At 46.6% G+C, this 19,220-nt stretch overlaps 4 protein-coding genes across 5 annotated transcripts; 1 reads left to right on the top strand and 3 right to left on the bottom strand.

The window, feature by feature from the left end:
* Positions 1–1,278: 1,278 nt before the first annotated feature.
* Positions 1,279–4,660, bottom strand: LOC136469555 (uncharacterized). The gene is made up of 6 exons (XM_066467703.1): positions 4,635–4,660; positions 3,632–4,535; positions 3,300–3,522; positions 1,973–2,897; positions 1,596–1,898; positions 1,279–1,516 (listed from the first exon to the last, which is right to left on the bottom strand). The coding sequence occupies exons 1-6, from the start codon at positions 4,658–4,660 to the stop codon at positions 1,396–1,398; spliced, it is 2,502 nt and encodes an 833-aa protein (XP_066323800.1). The 3' UTR covers positions 1,279–1,395.
* Positions 4,661–5,286: 626 nt separating this feature from the next.
* Positions 5,287–9,469, top strand: LOC136476919 (zinc finger protein CONSTANS-LIKE 14-like). The gene is made up of 4 exons (XM_066474902.1): positions 5,287–6,277; positions 7,422–7,649; positions 8,696–8,937; positions 9,070–9,469. The coding sequence occupies exons 1-4, from the start codon at positions 5,375–5,377 to the stop codon at positions 9,158–9,160; spliced, it is 1,464 nt and encodes a 487-aa protein (XP_066330999.1). The 5' UTR covers positions 5,287–5,374; the 3' UTR covers positions 9,161–9,469.
* A 146-nt stretch (positions 9,470–9,615) lies between these two features.
* On the bottom strand, positions 9,616–11,523 carry LOC136476921 (CASP-like protein UU-1). Its single transcript, XM_066474903.1, has 3 exons — positions 10,391–11,523; positions 10,147–10,249; positions 9,616–10,000 (listed from the first exon to the last, which is right to left on the bottom strand). Exons 1-3 carry the CDS (start codon positions 10,825–10,827, stop codon positions 9,755–9,757), a joined length of 786 nt encoding a protein of 261 aa, XP_066331000.1. The 5' UTR covers positions 10,828–11,523; the 3' UTR covers positions 9,616–9,754.
* A 1,975-nt stretch (positions 11,524–13,498) lies between these two features.
* Positions 13,499–18,956, bottom strand: LOC136476918 (uncharacterized). 2 transcript variants are annotated; one of them, XM_066474901.1, is made up of 7 exons: positions 18,508–18,956; positions 16,645–17,982; positions 16,235–16,486; positions 15,452–15,532; positions 14,564–14,723; positions 14,041–14,474; positions 13,499–13,733 (listed from the first exon to the last, which is right to left on the bottom strand). In XM_066474901.1, the coding sequence occupies exons 2-7, from the start codon at positions 17,707–17,709 to the stop codon at positions 13,677–13,679; spliced, it is 2,049 nt and encodes a 682-aa protein (XP_066330998.1). In that variant the 5' UTR covers positions 17,710–17,982; positions 18,508–18,956; the 3' UTR covers positions 13,499–13,676. The 2 variants fall into 2 exon arrangements, with proteins under 2 accessions (XP_066330998.1, XP_066330997.1); XM_066474900.1 differs by having other exon boundaries at positions 16,570–17,982.
* Between the last annotated feature and the right edge of the window lie 264 nt (positions 18,957–19,220).

Genomic DNA, 19,220 nt, shown 5'->3' on the forward strand with positions numbered 1-19,220 from the left:
TTTAAATGCCCGTATATGTCCTCTATTGGAGACAGTGTTAGGGACGCCCTCCATGCCTAATACTACGTGTCCAGTAGTGTCTCTGTTGTCACTTGTCAGCTCAGTATCTGAGAGGACTGAGGAGGTTAGTTAACCTTTAACCATGGTCGCCTTCTACGCCTGCTGATCCTGCTCGGCAGCTCGGCTCAGGGTCACCACCGATCCATTCGTCCATCCACCGCCCGGCCCAATCGCCCATAATCTGGTGGGCCCCCACCACGAAGCCTTGCAGTACGGACCAGCCATGGCCCACTCCCCACTCACACTCCCGCCGCGCCAGCTCAGCAACGAGCCGGGCGGCGATATTTTCCGACAGCCCCCACCGCCGCTGCCGCCCGGGGCCGGCCCACCACCTCACCTCCGGTCCGGCTGACCCCTGGCTGACACGTGGGCAGCGGGAGGTGTCCGCTGTTCCGCGGCGCGTGGCGGATCGGCCCCCACCTAACTCCCGTCTCCGCAGCTGCTGCTTATTGCGAAGTCGCGAGCAAGCAAACCCTCCGTTGGCCTTCGCCTCTCGCCATTTTTTATTCGTCGGCGTCGGCTGCTCCGGCCCCAGCGATTCGGTATCGTGCGCCTCGTGGTCCACGTGCGCGCGGGCTTTGTGCTCCCTCTCCCTCTCCCTCTCTCTCTCTGGGGATATTTAAATATTTGCCACCCTTACGGTTGGCTCCTACTAACTTGCCAGCTTTAGAATATGAATTATAGTTTTGCCATCTGAATTGCTCTGGTGCTAAAGATTTGCCTATTTTGGACTCGTGGCAGTACAGGTCATCATGCCACGGTGAATCGGCCGGGGAAAAAGACGTCCATGCCCCTTAGGCTATTAGGACAGCCAGCTCTAACCAGCCACCGTGCTCCAAAAAAAAAAGCCACGTGCTCCAGCTCCAACCAGCCAACCAACGTGCTCTACATATATTTGCTACAGGAGGCAGCCTACAGTAAAAATTCGACATGATATATGCTAATCATGGTCACAAATTTGCATACATATATTAGTACATAAATTCGACAACCACTGTACATTAAAAATCAGCATCATCATGGCCACACATGAATTGTACCAAATATATATATGAAATGTACCATACACAGCAAGCACATTAGCTAAAAGAGACCACTGATGTCTAAGTTTGGTCATAACAGCCATACATAGAATCATTAAACAGGTTCTAGGTGACACATAGCTAAAGCAATGGCCATTTAACAGTTCTGACCAACAAAAGTACATAAGGTGCCATTTATCAGGTTCTGGCCGACAAATATAGAGCACTAATGCCATTTAACAGGTTCTGACCACAATGCACACTAGGAATCCACAAAAGTCATTGTTTTTCATCTCCACGGCCTTGGCTTGTCTTATGTTTTCTTGATCTTGGAGGCTAGCTGCTTCCTCCTCGGAGTCATCTTCTTGGGCACGGCCTCCACAACTTGTAGCTCTCCTTCTGGAAGAGGTTCAGCTGCACCCAACAATAATCTCCTGAAAAAAATAGAAAGTGAGGGGTGTTTACAACAGCAAGCAGTGCACTGGATGTTTACAAAAATCCTAGTAATTATACCTCCTAGTGCTTGGACCTGATGGGGTGCTTGGACCTGATGGGGTTCCTGGAGCTGCTAGCTGAACCTCTATAGGCACAAGTTCAATAGGGAGCTCTCTGTTGGCTGCCCTTGCTGCTGCTTCAGCGGCTTCCATAGCTGCTGAAGCTCTGAGTTGAGCTTCTTCTGCCTCCAGCCTTGCCCTCACTGCAGCTTCCCTTGCTGCTGCAAGCCTTGTCCTAGGAGTGGCTTGTTTAGGAGCAGGGATGTCCCCTGTCTTGCTCTTCTTCCTCCCAGGCTTCACACTAGTCTTCTTAGTTCTCTTCCTACAAGCAAAAAAGTGAAATTTTTAGCACATTACAGCAACAGCAATAATAAAGAAAAAATGTGTTGCTCCTACCTTTTCTTAGTTCCTGTCAAGCTACACCTCCAGCTACCTTGCCTGTGCCCATGTTCACCACATCCTTTACATAAGGCTTGTCTGGTTGCCTTCCCACTTCTCTCAGCTGGTGGTTTGGCCCTGTTTTTCTTTTGCCTGCCTGGCCCTCTCTTTTTCGCAATTGGAGGATGCAGATGAAATCCCTTGTTTACTTCAGGCCACTGAGATTTGTCTGTAATATTTGCTACTATTCCATCATAAGCAGCTTGGAACCTCTCAACAGAGTAGTAATTGTCCACATAGCTGCCCATGCTTGGCTGCCTTACGCTTGTGATGACTGCTAGTGCATGTGGACAGGGTTTTCCAGTAACTTGCCACTCTCTGCAAGTACATGCCCTCTGAGTTAAATAAACAACATGTCTTCTGACCTCTTCATCCTTATACATCTCAGTCACTTCAGTTTGCTCAGGATAGCCTTTGGTGACCTTCAGGTGGCTTAGACCCTTGGAAGCTGCATTGAGTTGGTGAATTACAGCAGGCAGTATTCCAGGTGATAAGGCCCTGGAGATCCTCCTCCTCTTGGCAAAAAGTATCACTAACCTCTCCCTTATACCATCTACCATGCAGTGAGGAGGCAAATCCTTCAAGTCCTTCACCCAAGCATTCCAACTCTCAGCAAGGTTGTTGTTAATGTAATCACATTTGATGTCTGCACTGAATTTACTTCTTGCCCACAACAAACTGTGATGGTCATCTAGCCACTTTGTTACTCCTGGGCTTGCTGCCACAACCTTGTCAAAAAAGTACTTGAACCTGTGTGGAGAGTAGGCTCTTGCTGCAGGCCACATATTTTTTGCATAAACCTCTCCAGTGTAGTACTTCTTCATGTTCTCCATCAAATGTCTAAAGCACTCTCTCTGCTCAGCCCATGGAAACACTTGCTTGACTGCAGCTTCAAGCCCCTTGCATGCATCAGTGCAAACAGCCAACCTAGGCAGGGGCCCTATTGCTTTACCTAGCTGTTCCATAAACCATGTCCAATTTTCTGTGGTTTCAGTGTCAAAAAAACCAAATGCTAGTGGAAACATCCAATTATGCCCATCTAATGCTAAAGCTGCAGGCATTTGTCCATTCCACTCTCCAGTTAAATGTGTGGAATCTATACTAATGTAAGGCCTGCAACCATATAAGAATCCATCTATGCAAGCCTTGAAGGCACAAAAAAATCTAGTGAAGTGCACTTTCCCATCAACTGTGACTGTGTCTATCTCTACAACACTGCCAGGTGACCTCAACTCTACCTCGGCTTTGAATCTGTACAACCAATCATAAGAATCAGACCACTTACCAAATAGTTTGTCTGCTGCTCTCTGTCTCCCATACCACACAGTTTGGTAGCTTGTCTCAATTTTGTACTTGTCATCAAGAAACTCCTTAACTGCAGCAGCCCCCATACTTGGTTTTTTCTTCAATAGAGGTATAGCTTTCTGTGCAACCCAACCAATAGAAGCCATGTTGGTAACAACCCTATTAGTTGATGGACACTTGTGGACACCACTGTTGATCTGAATCTGCACAACAAAACATACAATGTTAGAAACCAACTCAAGTCAAACAAAAAAAAGTATGCATGAACAGCCAACTGCCTTACAAAACAAAATAATTGGTTCAAAAATGTACCCTGACACTCTTATCACGTTGAGTCCTAGCTCTAATAATCCAAGGACAGCCAACTGCCTTGCAAAATCCCCTGAACCTCTTTTTGTCAGACTTCTCTGTCCCAAGCTCAAAATCTTTAACAATGGCATGTTGCCTTACCGCCATCCTAAAGTCATCCATACAGGGATAGTATATGCCAACTGACATATCCGGAAATTCCTTATCCCAATCTTCCATAGGCTCAGTAGGAGCTGTGTCATCAACAGTAATTGCAGCATCTTCCATCTCTCTTTCAAGTTCCTTAGAGATGGTAGGGATAGGAATTTCCTCTCTAGCAGCTTCCTCGGCCTTCTCATGAGCTTCCTGGAACCCCATTGCCTCATAAACAACATCCTCATCAGCTATTGCATTTGCCTCACCATCCTCAGCTTCCTCTTGGATGATAGTCAATGTAGCCCAGTCTACTGGAACTGCCTCATCACCATCCTGTGCTGGAGATGTACAGGTATCAGCCATTCCTTCTGAATTAGCTCCAGCATAAGAAGCATCAACATTGGTCACATCAGACATAGGAATACCACTGTTGTTTGTCTCATATCCATCCTTAGTAGTAACCTCAACAGTAATATATGCCATCCTTTCCTCCCATTTCTCCTCTATCATTTTCTGCCATTGCTCATCCCTTCTAATTTTCCATTCAGAGCCACTATCACTGTCCAAAACCCAAATTGACAATGTCTGGCTTGGTCCCCATATAATCTTCGTAGCAATTTTATCATGAAACTGAGCTAGACTGTACCCAACACTCCTATCTAGCCACAACTCATGTTCTTGGTCAACAATTTCAACAAGCCCATCATATTCAAGCACAGCAGTGTACTTAACGATTTTAACAACTAGCCTAAATGCATTGCCAGGTTCGATCCTGGCATTAATGTAAACATAAAAACATTGCATTGTTAGCCAAGTACCCCATGTAACTCAGTCCAACTGTCTTCCCTACAGTGAAAATAGAGAGACTCACCAAGGGGGGCAGCCATCAGGTTCCATGGTCACAGATCAGGATCCAACGCCTGCTACATCACCCACCTACAAACCAAAATTGCAGTAAAAATCAATGTTCAACCCTAACCCTAGCTCGGTAAACGAAGGCAAAATAAGAGGGCCAACGAGGGGCGGAGGGTGGGGGAAGTGCGTGGTCAAACCTGCTTGGGTTCGGGGTTGTGGAAGTGCAGATCGGGGTCAACTTCCGGCCACCGTCCTGCAGCCCACCTCGCCGTACCAGCCGCTGCAGCCGAGAGCAGGGGCGCGGGAGAAGAACGGGGAAGAAAGGGCGCGGGCGACCGGCGAACGGGAGAGGAGGACGATTCGGGATGGACGAAGGGCTCGGCGCCGGTCGCGCGGGGCTTCTCCTCTGCCCGTCGCGGGATTCCGGGCGACCGCGAGCGGACCTGCTCCCCTTTCCGTCGCGGGTGGAGAACGGGGGAAGGGGACGACTCGAGAAGCATGTGGCTGACAGCATAGAGTGGAGGATAGGGAGGTCTTTTTCCTAAGCCAATCCACCGTGGCAAGCTGAGGTGTACTGCCACGACGTTAAAACGGGCAAATCTGTAGCACCATCGTGATTTGGGTGGCAAATCTATAATTGCCGTTCTAAAGCTGGCAAGTCCGTAGGAGCCAATCGTAAGGGTGGCAAATATATAAATATCCCCTCTCTCTGTGTTCATCGGATAGGTTGGTTCCCGGTTGGTGGCGGCGTGGGAGATGAAGAGCGGCGGTGGTGGCGGCGGGGGAGGAGGAGGAGCGAGCGGGCAGCAGTGGCCGTGCGACTACTGCGGGGAGGCGGCGGCGGCGCTGCACTGCCGCGCGGACGCCGCGCGCCTCTGCGTCGCGTGCGACCGCCACGTGCACGCCGCCAACGCGCTGTCGAGGAAGCACGTACGGGCGCCGCTCTGCGCGGGGTGCGCCGCGCGCCCGGCCGCCGCGCGCGTCTCCCCCGTCCCGGGCGCCGTCCCGGCGTTCCTCTGCGCCGACTGCGACACCGCCGCGGCGGCGGCGCGCGTGCCGGTCGAGGGCTTCTCGGGTTGCCCCTCGGCGGCCGAGCTCGCCGCGTCATGGGGGCTCGACCTCCGCCGCGCGGCCGTCGGCGACGACGGTCACGGCCGCGCGGAGGACAAGGACGGCGGCGACATCGACGACGACCCCTTCCTCTCGGTGCTTGACTACTCCGTGCTCGGGGTGGTGGACCCGGACCTGCGCGACCTGTACGTGCCGTGCGACCCGCCGCGGGTGCCAGCCCCCGACGCCGTCGGCGGGCGCCCGCTTAGGGGGCAGGTGCTGTCCGACCAGCTCGCCGAGATGGCGCGCCGCGAGGCGGACACGGCCCACGCGCACCGGCACTCGGATCTGAGCCCGCGCACGCCTCGCCGCACCTCCGCGGCATCCGGCGGACGCTTGCCACCTGGCAAGATGGCGCCCCCGGCGGCGGCGATGCCGTCTCATCATCCTCCGCCCGCCGCAGCCCAGGAGGTGCCTCTGCCGTACACGTCCCTGCTCATGATGGCGTCCGCCAACTGCGCCGACCTCTTTGGCGGCGCCGACAGGGTGGTTGATGACGACGAACAACTGCTCTGGGACTGCGCTGAGCCCTCAGTGCCGCCCACCCAGGTAAATTTCAAGACAAAACACCCGATGTTAAATGAAAAGGAGAAGGAAAAAAAAAACAACATTTTTTTAGTACTCCTACTTGTATAAAATGAAGGGCAGGCCTGATCTAAGCGGGTGAGTCTTACCGCCTGTCACCGGAAGGTTCCGGTTCGAGTCGTGGTCTACTCATATTGCACATACGAGGGTAAGGCTTGCCATTGACACCCTTCTCCAGACCCAATCTTTCTGGTCAATTTGAATTCTGACTGTCCTGCTAAATGGTTCTCCTTATTATTCAGTTCGGTGGCCTTACACATGATTTAACATTACATGGTGGTGAAATATTATTCCCTTCGTTTAACAAAGCTAACAGTACAAAACAAATTGGCTGCACTTCCTAGCCATACTGTATATCAACAAGACCAAGAAATTTGTATCAAGATCTCGGGTGGGTGCGTGGGTAGATCAAAATGATTTGTTCGCTCCATATTGATTTATAGGTGCCGGTTCCAAGGCCCTCGATTTTTACAAGCCTGTGCTTTTTCAGATGACCAGGTAGAGAAATCCGTGGTTCTGAACTTCTCATGGCTCTTCGTCTCCTTTCCTAGGTTTTTTTCAGCCAGGAGAACAGAATGATCAAGCTCACAGTAGCTTTCAGTAAATAACTTGAGATAAAATTGATCTTCCTGCTCTCCGCATTTATGGTTCAGTTTTTTTCACAGAGAGCTTGTAGTTGCAAAAGGTTCACGGACCTGTTGTTTTAGAGTCAATGAATGCACAAATTGAGCCGGTGAAGAAATGTGTTTCCTTTAGCAACGCTGCAAATATGCGTACCTTTCTGAAGAAGCGTTGCTATCTTGATGTGGAAAAGTGTGTTGCACATGACTTCACACTACTAACTATTATTCAGAATTTTTTATCGTATTTGACTTTTCAGATACGAAATGGATCATATTTTCACATAAGTCTGCTCAACAATCATGCACCAATTGCAATATTAATTATTTGAACTTCTGATTGCATGTTTTAGTGTCAAAAAATCATGTACTTCATGCTGTGGATGCTCCAGAATCCTCAACTTGTATTCTAATTTCATGTTTGAGTCTGCTTATTATTGCCAGGGAATGCAAGGCAGTTGATTGCTTGCTTGTTATTTGTGTGGCAGATATGGGACTTCAATTTGGGAAGGTCAAGGGATCATGATGAGAAGTCTGCTCTTGAAGTTGGATATGGTTCTAACCATGGAGGCTTTATGATTAAGAGTTATAGTGACATGCTTAAGGAAATTTCTTCGGGGACAATGAAAGATCTGGAAGATATTTATGACTCAAGATACTGCTCAACTGCCGAAGATACCACGTCCTCTAATATCTGTCAGTTGTCATCGAAAAATGTAAGTCTTCTCTCCCCCTTTTTTCCGTACCCTAAAGGATGCTTGCTTGGTGTGCGGCTGTCTATCCAGAACATGTGGCAAGTTCACTGTAGTAACAGCGTCAGCTATGTGTTGTTAACCTGTAGCCCATGTGATGTGATAGAGAATAAGATTGCCATGTATGTGAAGGCATTACTTATCTCACACGTATCGTAGTTTCTTATTTTCTTTGCTTTTCGAAAAAAAATATTTTCTTCTTATCACTATAGCACTAAATGCAGAGGAGCAAAGTCAAATGGACCAAATACTTTTCTGATTAAAGATGCCATTCGTATAGATGAGCATCATCCTCAAGTTTGTACCACAACTTTGGCCCATCAAGAAATACTTAGCTAGCTATAGCTTCTATGATGAAGTCCTCTGGCTTGAGCTAAGGAAACTAGACAGTATTTTGAAGATAAATTTTTGCTTGGGTAAAAAACATATTGATCAAAGCTTCGAGATCAATAAAATACTGAAAATCAGCTTCCTGAATAGTATACAAAACTTCTAAAAGCACATGTATGTTTACAGAACATATAGATGCTCCACATGTTTGATAGCTTGATGCACCACTTGCTGCTCCATCGACAGCATAACCCAGCTTTTGCTGATGTTGATGCACTACTTACTGTTGAATGCGTTCAAGCAGTCATGCTCATAATTGGATATAGATCTTATCTTCTAAAGGGCTATTCATATAGAAGTGGACTCAATATGGTCCCAAATGGTATGAACCTGTTGAGCTGTTTTCGTTCGCCAGGATTGTTATGGGCCACCATACATATCCTCGGGTCCACCAAGTCATGGAGGCATCTTGTCTGTTTATGAAACATTAAAGGCCGATTTTGTCACTAAAAATCGCCATACAACGCCCCACCACATGTTCTTGGTTTTGCATCATTTTAGAGTACCACAATTCTCTATCTGAGTCCTTTCAAAGATAATTTCTCTCTCTGGGACACTGTCCAGTAGAATTTTCAGCATGGCTGGCTTCTGATATTAGCTGAATTTTTGCTCCTCATCAGGTGAGCACCGTGAGCAACAAACGGAAGCTGAGCTCCTGTGCCTCGACGATGGATGGACCAACAACTTCCGGGAACCATGTACCCACTTCAGGACCAGCACTCACCAGGGAGATCTCCTTCGGGGAGCAAACGGTCTACGCCCCCGCAGCTGAGAGGCCTGCCGTGAGGATCGACAGCGAGACGCTCGCACAGAACAGGGACAGCGCGATGCAGCGGTACAGGGAAAAGAAGAAGAACCGCAGGCACGGATAGATAAACTGATCTTGACCCTTACCTGCCTCCTGCTGCTGACAGCAACTTTGATCTTCCGCAGTATTAAGAACAGACTGTTACAGTTTACTCATCACATGTTTGTCCATCATTCCTGTGTGTAGATATGAGAAGCACATCCGGTACGAGTCGAGGAAGCTGAGGGCGGACACCAGGAAGCGGGTGAAAGGGCGGTTCATCAAGTCGACCCGCTGAACGCCGGTTACGGTGGATGAGCCAGCCATATGGTCTGTGAAGACCGAGTTTGCTGTGTGCCTGCGTTACGTGCAATAACAATGGAGGTGGTAAGGATGCTATCGCGGAATCGATACGCAGTGTTAAGAGAGCCGAGTTTTGCGCTGAAGCAATTGTGGCCATTGGGCAGTCAACTCCAGAGATTGCACGGTATTGCTTGTAAGAGACGAACCCCTCCCCCCCTCCCCTAGCTGTTGCCATCATCAGAACAGAAATATGTAGCTTACATACAGTACTGATTATTTACCATGCATGTGGTCTTACTAGCTACGATGGAGCGTCTGATGCGTGAGTTTGCAGTGAAGTGTTTTGTTTTGTTATGTCCGGCCGTTTTGTTACCACCACTTGAATCCCTGATTATGTTAATTAGTCATGTTTTAGTATGTAGGGCACATGTCCATGCTGTCTGTTTGGAGACGAATATGTACGCACATGCATTGCACTAGTTGTCTAGTTCTAAGTTCTAACAAACATGTATATGTATATTAGTATATACACATATAGTATTATCATCTGTCCGTATAGCTGTTGCATGTGGTGTCGCGAAGAAATTAATCAAGATGAATTACTAATTATCTGGGTGCCGGCGCGGGGTGCCCTGGGGAAGCGGGAGAGGCTGGATGCGACGCCGAGGGCGACGAACGCGACGAACGCGAGCGCGAGGGAGACGGCGCCCCTGTCGCAGTAGAGTCGGTAGAGGCGGCAGACGGCGTACCACCCGCTGGGCTCGTTCCCCCACATGGCTATCGACCCCACCGCTCCGGCGCCGGCCGTCGACGCCGCCTGCAGGTTCACCGTGAACTGCATGCGCAGCCAACAGGCACACACGCTACGTCAGCTAGCGATCGAGACGGAGGAGACGATGATAGGAGTACAGTTCGATTAGATGGCAGCCATGGATGAACAGAAGAATAACAACGTAACCGTATACGTATACGTATGCGTACCTGATCCATGTGGTGCAGCCAGTGCTTGCTGATGAGCTTCTTCACGAAGACCGCCGTGAGCAGCGCGTAGGCGGCGCAGGCGAAGTTGATCGCCACAAACGCCCTGCGATGAACAAGTTTTCAGTTCGTCGCGATGGATAATCGCCGGTCAGTGTCTGCCTACCACAATTGCCATGCATCGATGGCAAGAAGGTAGCAGATCCCAACGATATATAAGCGATGAACTAATAATCTATATACGTACTCCCAGACGGCGAACATCTTGAAGGTGACGGTGATGCCCCAGCGGTCCTGCCGGTTGGTGGCTATGACCACGGCGGCGGCGAGCGACGCCGCGAACGCCAGCAGCCGGAGCGCCACCGTGGTCCTCACGTGCGCGGCGGTGGCGGCCCTCGTCGTCGTCTCCACCACCACCACCTGCGACTCCAGCTCCATCGTCATCGTCGTCGCCGTCGCCGACGCACGAGTACGTACGTGTACGTGCGATGATCGCCAACAACAGCAGCTAATGTCGGCGCCTGCATACACACGAGATATATATATATATATATATATATATATATAAAATATGCATGAAGTACAACAGATAGACGTGTCTATCTGTCGGAATGCCTTTGAGAACGTTGGACTCTCTCTCTCTCTCTCTCTCTCTCTCTCTCTCGTACTCGTATGTTCTCCCATCTCCAAGTGACGGTGATGCCACGTAGGATCCTGTATGTAGATTTAAATAAACACAAAGATGATGTTTGAGAATCTTGGGATCGTGTTAGCAAATGTTGCAACTTTTTTCCCTGCAATGCAATTATGCAAATTGCAAATGGATCTGCTATAAGGGCATGCCCGAAGAAATACTGCTGTCGGAGAACAAGATATACGCAGCACGTAACGTAATTTGGTTGCATTGGAGTGTGTCATATAGCCCAGCCCAAGTAGCAGTGGGGCCCGGCCCAAGCTCTCAGACCATCACCGCTAGGCGGTGCACAACATGGCCCTCTCCTGCATTCCTTTCCGAAACAGCGGCTTGCCAGCCCACGAACGACACCAAGCCTTCGAAATCGTCTTGACCCATTGCGTCCCCACCATAAAATGTGCTCCTGTCCTTCGGAGTTGAATTGAACCTTAAGGGCTTGTTTGGAATGGAGGATTTCCAAAGAAAAATCAAAGGAATGAATTCCATAGGAATATTTCCTCAATTTGCTGTTTGGAACAAAGGAAACCTGCATTCCTTTCCAAAGGAAAGACTAACCGTGCTTCACAAAACGTAGGGAAAAAAGCATCTAAGGAAACCTAAAGGAAAAATTCCTACAATGTTTTGTCAAGTTCTCAAGCATGGAACCTGGTTCTTGGGCACATGTGGCATTTTTGTTTTCCTGTGATCCAAACACCCCAAAGTTTCTATTCCTGTGTTTTCAAATCCCGTAGTTTTCTACTTTTTGCTCTATTCTATTCCTGTGTTTTTTTCCATTCCTTTGTTTTGTATTCATGCGTTCCAAACAGGCCCTAAATAACGGAGGCACTGGCGTCCAGACATTCAGCGACGACAGCGTGTCCGGACGCAGTTATCAGTCCCAGCTAGGGATGAAAACGGTACGGATATTTTCCGACCATATTCGAAACCAAATCCGTTTAGAGGGGTTGAGATCTGTCCGTATCCGAGTCCGGATATCCAACATCCAATACCGTATCCGTATTCGAATACTCAAATCGCATATTTATGATGTCGATATCCAATCGTATCCTATCCGACATAGTTGACACTATCCGTATTCGAATCTGAATCCGGACAGAAATATGAAAACAAATATAATATCGATGATATCCGTCCGTATCCGATCTGTTTTCATCCCTAGTCCCAGCCACTCAAATCGTTGCCCAATTTTCAGTCCCAGACCCACCAATCAAAGCATCCCATCTCAGCATCCCGTGTATTATAACAAAAAAAAAACAGAAAAAGTGAACCAGAGCTTTACCTACCCGCGTAACGGAAGGGAGGGAGCATGTGCTCGCATGCGCGCCGCCATCCCCCGGCGCCCCCCTCCGCCGGCCCCCACCGCGCCCCCTCCACGGTCTAAGAAGGATGCAACGCAGCAGAAGGTGAGACACCAAGGCAAGGCAGCAGAAGGCGAGGAAGGAGATGCAATACTCGATCTACTTTTGAAACATCCAGATGAAATACTTGTAACATACAAAAGAAGACAGATAAAACACTTGAAACATGTGTCTGAAACGCTTGAAAAAAAAAACTTGAAAACCATTGCAAACATATGCAACATCCAAATAAAAAACTTGCAACATACGTGTGAAACATATGCAACATCCAAATAAACACACTTGCACCATATGTCAGAAAAACAGGTGAAACATTGGAAACAGACGCTTACAACATACTGTACAGACCATTGCAACATATGCAACATCTCGATTTACTTTTGCAACATCCGCATGAAACACTTGCAACATACCTTTAAAACATCTAAAATATATGTTTGCAACACACATTTTTTCAGCGCAACATGGCGCAGACGATGCGCCGAACTGACACAGTGGAGGCGGCCTCGACAACAGATGGCGGCACCCGACGCGGTGGAAGCAGCCACGACAACAGTTGGCGGCACCCCGCGAGGTGGAGGTGGCCACGGTAGTCGGATGGAGGCGCGCCATCCGGCAGACCTACCTGGCGCTGCGGCTCGAGGATAGCGGTGAGGAAACAGGGCCAACGCGGCTGAAGAGCTTGGCGATGAAGACAGTGGCGTGGCCCTACGCCTCGGCACCGTCTATCCACTACAGCGCGCGGGGCGAATCTGGCAGGCGAGGGTGCGCAGCCTGGGAGGGAGCGAGCGGCGTGTGCGGAGCGAGGCGAGCAGAGCTTTTGTCCGTGTGGATGGTTAGATGCATCCGATGGGAACGGGACTTCCGAACGCCCTAAACAAAGCATTACCGATCTAATAATGTTCTAATGTTTCAAGCTTCTAGTGAATTGAATCTAATAATGTTCTAATAACATTCGTGCCTTTTAGTTTCACCACTCCAGCATTCATCCAGAGCAGGAGGTTCAGGCCCAAATCCTGACAGCTAGATCGTTTTCTCAACACTAGCATTTCGGTTGCCAAGTGGGAACTATGTGATTGCAGGCCCCAATTCAGAATTGGATCACATAATTTCCGAACACCTAAGCATTTCAGTTGCCAAAATGGAACTCTGTAGTCACAAGCCCGAATTCTCAGTTGGATGACATGACTTCTGATCAGTTCAGCATTTCAGTTTTGCCAAATGACAGCTAGTGTTCAGAAACATGACAACACAGCCCTCGACGGTCTCGAAATCAGGAGGAAAGAACATATAAGCAAAACAATAAGGAGAACTAAATGATGCATTTTATTGGAACATTAACCTGTACATTTTTGCTGGCGAAAAGAGGAAATGGCTGGTGACCAAGTTAGTCATGGTAAAATATTTACAGATTCTTTTTGTGCGCAGCAGCAGCGCAAGCTATACATGAGATGGGATGGGAGCATAGTAACCATCAGCCATCAGTTGCTTATGTCAAAGTACTTGGGATCGGCGGGGAAGTCATGCTCCACACGCAGCTGCAACAAAGATGAAACCTGTCACATTAAATTAAATTCTACCGTAACAGAACAAGAAACAATCAAGGAATAGTCTGATTGCCACGGAGAGGCAATTAGAGCAAGCTTGAATAATCATTTCGAAATGATTTTAAGGAAGACTAAAAAGATGGTCTAACGTCAACTATAGTAAATAACAGAACATCATATCAATTATCAAGCACATGCATTTTATCCAACGAAAAGTAAACTGACCCGATTTCTGACTGATGATGGAAGGAACAAATGAAAAGGTACAAACTTCAACAACATCGAAAGTTTTGTGTACCTCGCCTTCATCTGCATCTGAGTGCCTTTGAGGAAATACAACTCTAAGATCATTGTAGAGATAGAACCTCCGCTCTTCCTCGGGTACTTTATTGTTGCTATATGGTGCCGATGATGGATCAGATTTGCACCGAAGCATTGATTTCGAGGATTTCTTGGAGGTGCACAGAAATCGCAGGTGCAAAGCGTAGCGAAGCGCAGCTCCACCTGAAGTATCATTGATCTTAGAAGGTGAGCAGCATGATTTCTTCTCTCCTATGCCAAACTTATTCATTTGACAGCAGCAACCATCAGAATCAGAATGGTCTTTCTTATTTCCAGGAGAACTAGACTTATTTGATTCATTAGAATCACTATCCAATGATCGACATCTTGCTTTCGGATCTCCTTTTTCTGATTCGTCATTCGAGTTGCAGTTCTGTCCACCGCCGCAGCCTACAAAGACAAACAGAAAAATTAGCACCGACTCAAAGTCAACAGTTTGGATTCAACCATTATTTGGTATCGAGCCATCAGCTGATTACATTCAGAACATAGAGTTCCGCGTTCACTAGGTTCACTTCCACATGAAACTGACTGAGAAGATTTGGGGCCAACATTAACATCGCAAGTCTTGCTTCCTTCTTCCACTGGATTAGAGGGTAAGACAGAGGGGGAGAGTGTGACCTTTTGCCGCATGAAAGTCTGTCTCGTTACACAATAAGAGAAACAAGATGAGAACGGATGATAGAAAGCAAAAGCAAAAACTAGTCATTGAGATTTATAAAGCAGCACTCAAAAAATCTAGCATTTGATCCCTCTGAGAAGGTAAAAGCATGTCCATTCCAGGCCTCAAACTCTCAAATACTTTCAGGTACACATTAAACAATAGACTACATGCACTGCCAATTTCCAAATTGGCTTATTTTTCCAGTACTTAGTTGAGGGAAAATCACTTGGCAGATCTAATATAGTGTAATACTTTGCAACATATACTGATCTCTTATACACATGATAAACACCAGACTAAAGCCCATACAAAATGGCTTGAGGCTAGCAAACAACCCATTAAATGAAATTTGCTCAGTCATTAAAAAAGGATGCACATACATATTTCACATATGGGTCAACAGGAAATTAGGTAAACAGGTGATCATGCGGTAAACATTCAGTCTTTTTAGTAAAGGGCGTACCCAGTGCAGAGAGCTCCCGCTCTGTGCAGGGTCTGGGAAGGGTGTCAGTGGCAAGCCTTACCCTCGCCTGTGCAATGCGAGAAGGCCGCGACTCGAACCCGGGACCTGCCGGTCACAGGCGGTAAGACTCTACCGCTTGCACCAGGCCCGCCCTTCAAACATTCAGTCTTTTTAGTATGCAATGAATAATATTAGTCCAAGGTCATAAAACATAATGGAAAATATTAGTAATTCTTGTACCTTGGTTCCAGAAGGCATGTCACTCAAGTCATAGTTGCAGAAGAAAGTATGAAGTGGAGTCTTCTCTGGGTTGCTTACCACCTATCAAAGTCATATACTTTTTTATTTCAATTGTACAGAAACACAGAATACAACTCCCAAATGTGCGCAGATGCAGATGTGTAAATCAGATCCTGTAAATCTTTGCCTTTATTGAGTGCTATGAGGAATTCCCCCACAACAAACAACAAAGAATCTTTTGTCCAAGTTGCCTAGAGATCCCAGCAGTAAGCAGATATACGTAACAGATCATATGTTCATGAACCAAATTATTCGAAGTAAAGTTGCAAAGAATGGAAGGGGTGAAATTAAAATGTCATTTGTGTAATGCAGTAAGGTACAAAGAAAACTAAATGAAGCTTTTGAGAAATAACCTAATGCCTATAGACATAACACTGAGGGGAGGATATTTATAAAAAAAAGAAAGAAATGCTCAGTAATATGCAAGAACTCAGCACTCTTGTCTGTATAAATTTCATGCAGCAAGGGAGGCTTTAATTGTGCTTTATCTCAGCTGCTAACAATTCTATCAATGCAAATGCAGACAACTCCATCATCAAGGAATTTCTGATGTCAACAGGCCTTGTCAATCCAGGTAGCTTGTATAGATATTTGATTATGAACGAGTTCAAATGAGGAAAAAAGCATAAACCAGTGCAAGATAAAGAACAATGATTTCACCAAAATTGAATTGGTCAAAGGTCAGAACAATATTAATGTTAGGGATCGGAAACAGTGTAGTACCAGTTGTATGCGACCCTTAACAGGGATGCGTAAACGACTCTTTGCTGATCGCGAATCATTATTACTGTAGCTTCTTTGGAGCTTCGGGCTTTTGCTGTTATTCGAAGGAAACCTCCCGGCAAGATCAATAGAAGAATAGTACAATAAGGAGCTATCCTCATCGATGCTTGTTACTGAGAATGGAAGTTTCTGAGTTGTGGGGAAGAAACTACCACCAGTGACATTTAGAACAGCTAAGAAACCATCAATTGTCTGCATTCAGAGGGGAAATGGAATCAAATTCTCAACAATCAAGGGCCCTGTACATTTTAGTAAGTAGACAAGAAATTAGAGACCTGACTGTCTTTTCCATACGAGTATCGACCAGATAAAAGGGACTCCTCAAAGGAGCCAACGAGTGACCTCCTTACATGCAAAGACAAACTCCGACCATAACCAATTCGAGGGGATGTAGGGGAAGATTCAGGGCCCCAATTTCTATATCTTCTCAATGAACTCCATTTAGGTGTCATGACTTCAAGTTCATCATGTAACAAGTTAGTTCCTTCTGATACCTCCTGCATCCTAGCTCTGTCAGAACCTCCAGTTTCCTTTAAATCTAGGAAGTCATTCTCAAGATCTTTCATTATAGATCTTTGAGATCCTGTCACCTTAATTTTGTTCATATATTTAGGGCTGAGAGGAGACAGAGAAAGCGGAGAGTGTGCACTAGCTGCTAGATGATCATAACAGGATACAGAATCCTTGCTCCCAAGTAAAGGACCATCAGTGAATGAATTAGAATTGCTCCTAGTAACATCCCATTCTGGGCTCCAGCTGGAGCACCTAGAGGTTGGAGTATCCCGTGTTTCAAAAGAATTGAGGCATCCTGTGTTGGCTTTTTTATTATCTTGGGAGCCAGTACTGTATAGTTTATCTGCTGAATCAGAATGCCTAAATCTAGAATCACCAGAAGAAAGATTGAGCATATCACCATTGAACTGTTTAGGGAGCACATTTTTCAATGGAGGGAGCAGTCTTTTCCTTGCCTGGAGTTCATGCTGATCAAATGGCAAATTGCAATTACTGTTGACCAAACATGAATCGACCATATTCGTTTCTGTTCCATCAGAACCTCCACAACCAGAATCAAAGCCCACAAACCTTCTTGCTGGCATGTGGACAGAAGGCACCAATTTAGGAAAAGATCTAGAATTTCCATCCCTTGAATCAATATTTAGTCCACGGAGGTCTGCATGTTCAAATTCATGATTGTCTTTAGAATACCCATTTGATTCATTCGGACCATCTAATGTGGTCTTTCTATTAAAATCACCTATCAATGGGTACGAAAGCACCCTGCTGCTAGAGCTTCCCGCAGGAAGCCCATCCAAATCGCAGGCACTAACTCCTCCAAAATCTGGAGGACAAGAAATAGAGGTGCGCAATGCTGTTGGCGCATCATCGTTGACTGTCGAAGGTTGGGGTAAACCCATCGCAACCTAGTTTGGATTAGCACCTAAAATGTAGTTATTCGTACTTTTTGTGTCCTTCAGAATCCGTATTTCAGTCCCCCAGAATACCAACTGATGTCCAAGAATCATATACTGAACTCAATCAATATAGGAAGGGTAGAACTACACTCCGGACGCCTCTGAAGAAAGCATATCATCATTTTTGTGCTGCTACTGCGGCAACTGGAGATGAAGCACAACTTGGACCCTGAGCAAGCAACCAGGAACCTGGGATGAACCATGCCCATCACAGTCCTGCAGAAAGCAAATTGAAGACCATTACATACTTCACCATACAGCTGAGCTCATTAATGCCATGAGCTAGTATTACTTCATTCAGTTCATAAAAGGAAACTGTCAGCTTATGGAACTTCTACTTGCTCAGAAATAGTAAGTGAACAGCCAACTACGGTTGTATCAATATCCACTAAACAATAGTAGATCATGAAATACACTACTACACATAAATCAAGACAGTAGAGGTTCACCATGTGAGCACTCCCGAAACAAACAAAACTGAAGATGAACCAAAAATCACATTCGGACTGGCGAACCCCAGTTCGATTAAAGGAGGGACTTCACAGCAGCTATAAGCGCAAGAAAGGAGGAAGCACAGATTTTGGGCGAACACAATAACAGCTTTGTTATCGATCGGGGCAATAAAACCAAGTTACCACAAAGCCACAAATAACTGAACAGAGCCCAACACGACAAGAGAAATTGCAGAAATCCAAACCAAAATTACTTGGATATAAATCAAGACGCCACACGCCAGCCTACCTGACAGACCAAACACAGAAATCAACCGCATGGCCGCCGAACGGAATCGGGTCTCTCCTTCAGCGATGGGACTGCTTCGATCCGATCGCTAGAAAAAATCGGCCAGGAACTCGGGTGCAATCCGGCCGATTGATTCCTCCTGGGGTTCTTGGCTTCCCCTCAGTTTATCCCCCTCCCCTTCCTAATCTTTTCCTCTCTCCCTCCCCCTCCCCCTCCCCTCCTTGCGTTCTTGGCTGCTCCACCTCCCCTATCTTCTCAAATGGTGGCTATATAATTGTGCAACAAGACACGGGTCGTTAATTGAGGCGCTAATCAGAGATTCCTACGGTGGGAAACGCTGGATTAGTAGCGCTGGTAGCATCTGGTATTTTCCAATCCGGCGGAAGGCTGTTTCGGTTTGGCTTGTGTTTCTAGGGAGTGTTTGGTTGTTCGGTCGTTCTAAAAATTCAGGCATCGAATATCTAGATATTAATAAGAAACATTAAATATAGATTAATTATAAAATTAATTACATAAATAAAGATTAATTTTCGAGATGAATTTTTTAAGTCTAATTAATCTGTCATTAACACATATTTATTGTAGTATTACGTTGTCAAATCATGGACTAATTAGGCTTAAAAGATTCGTCTCGTAAATTAGTCGCAAGTTATGTAATTAATTTTGTAATTAATTTATATTTAATACTTCATACATATGTCCAAATATTCTAT

This window comes from Miscanthus floridulus, chromosome 8, assembly GCF_019320115.1.
Source record: "Miscanthus floridulus cultivar M001 chromosome 8, ASM1932011v1, whole genome shotgun sequence".
In the NCBI taxonomy this organism is placed as follows: Eukaryota; Viridiplantae; Streptophyta; class Magnoliopsida; order Poales; family Poaceae; genus Miscanthus; species Miscanthus floridulus.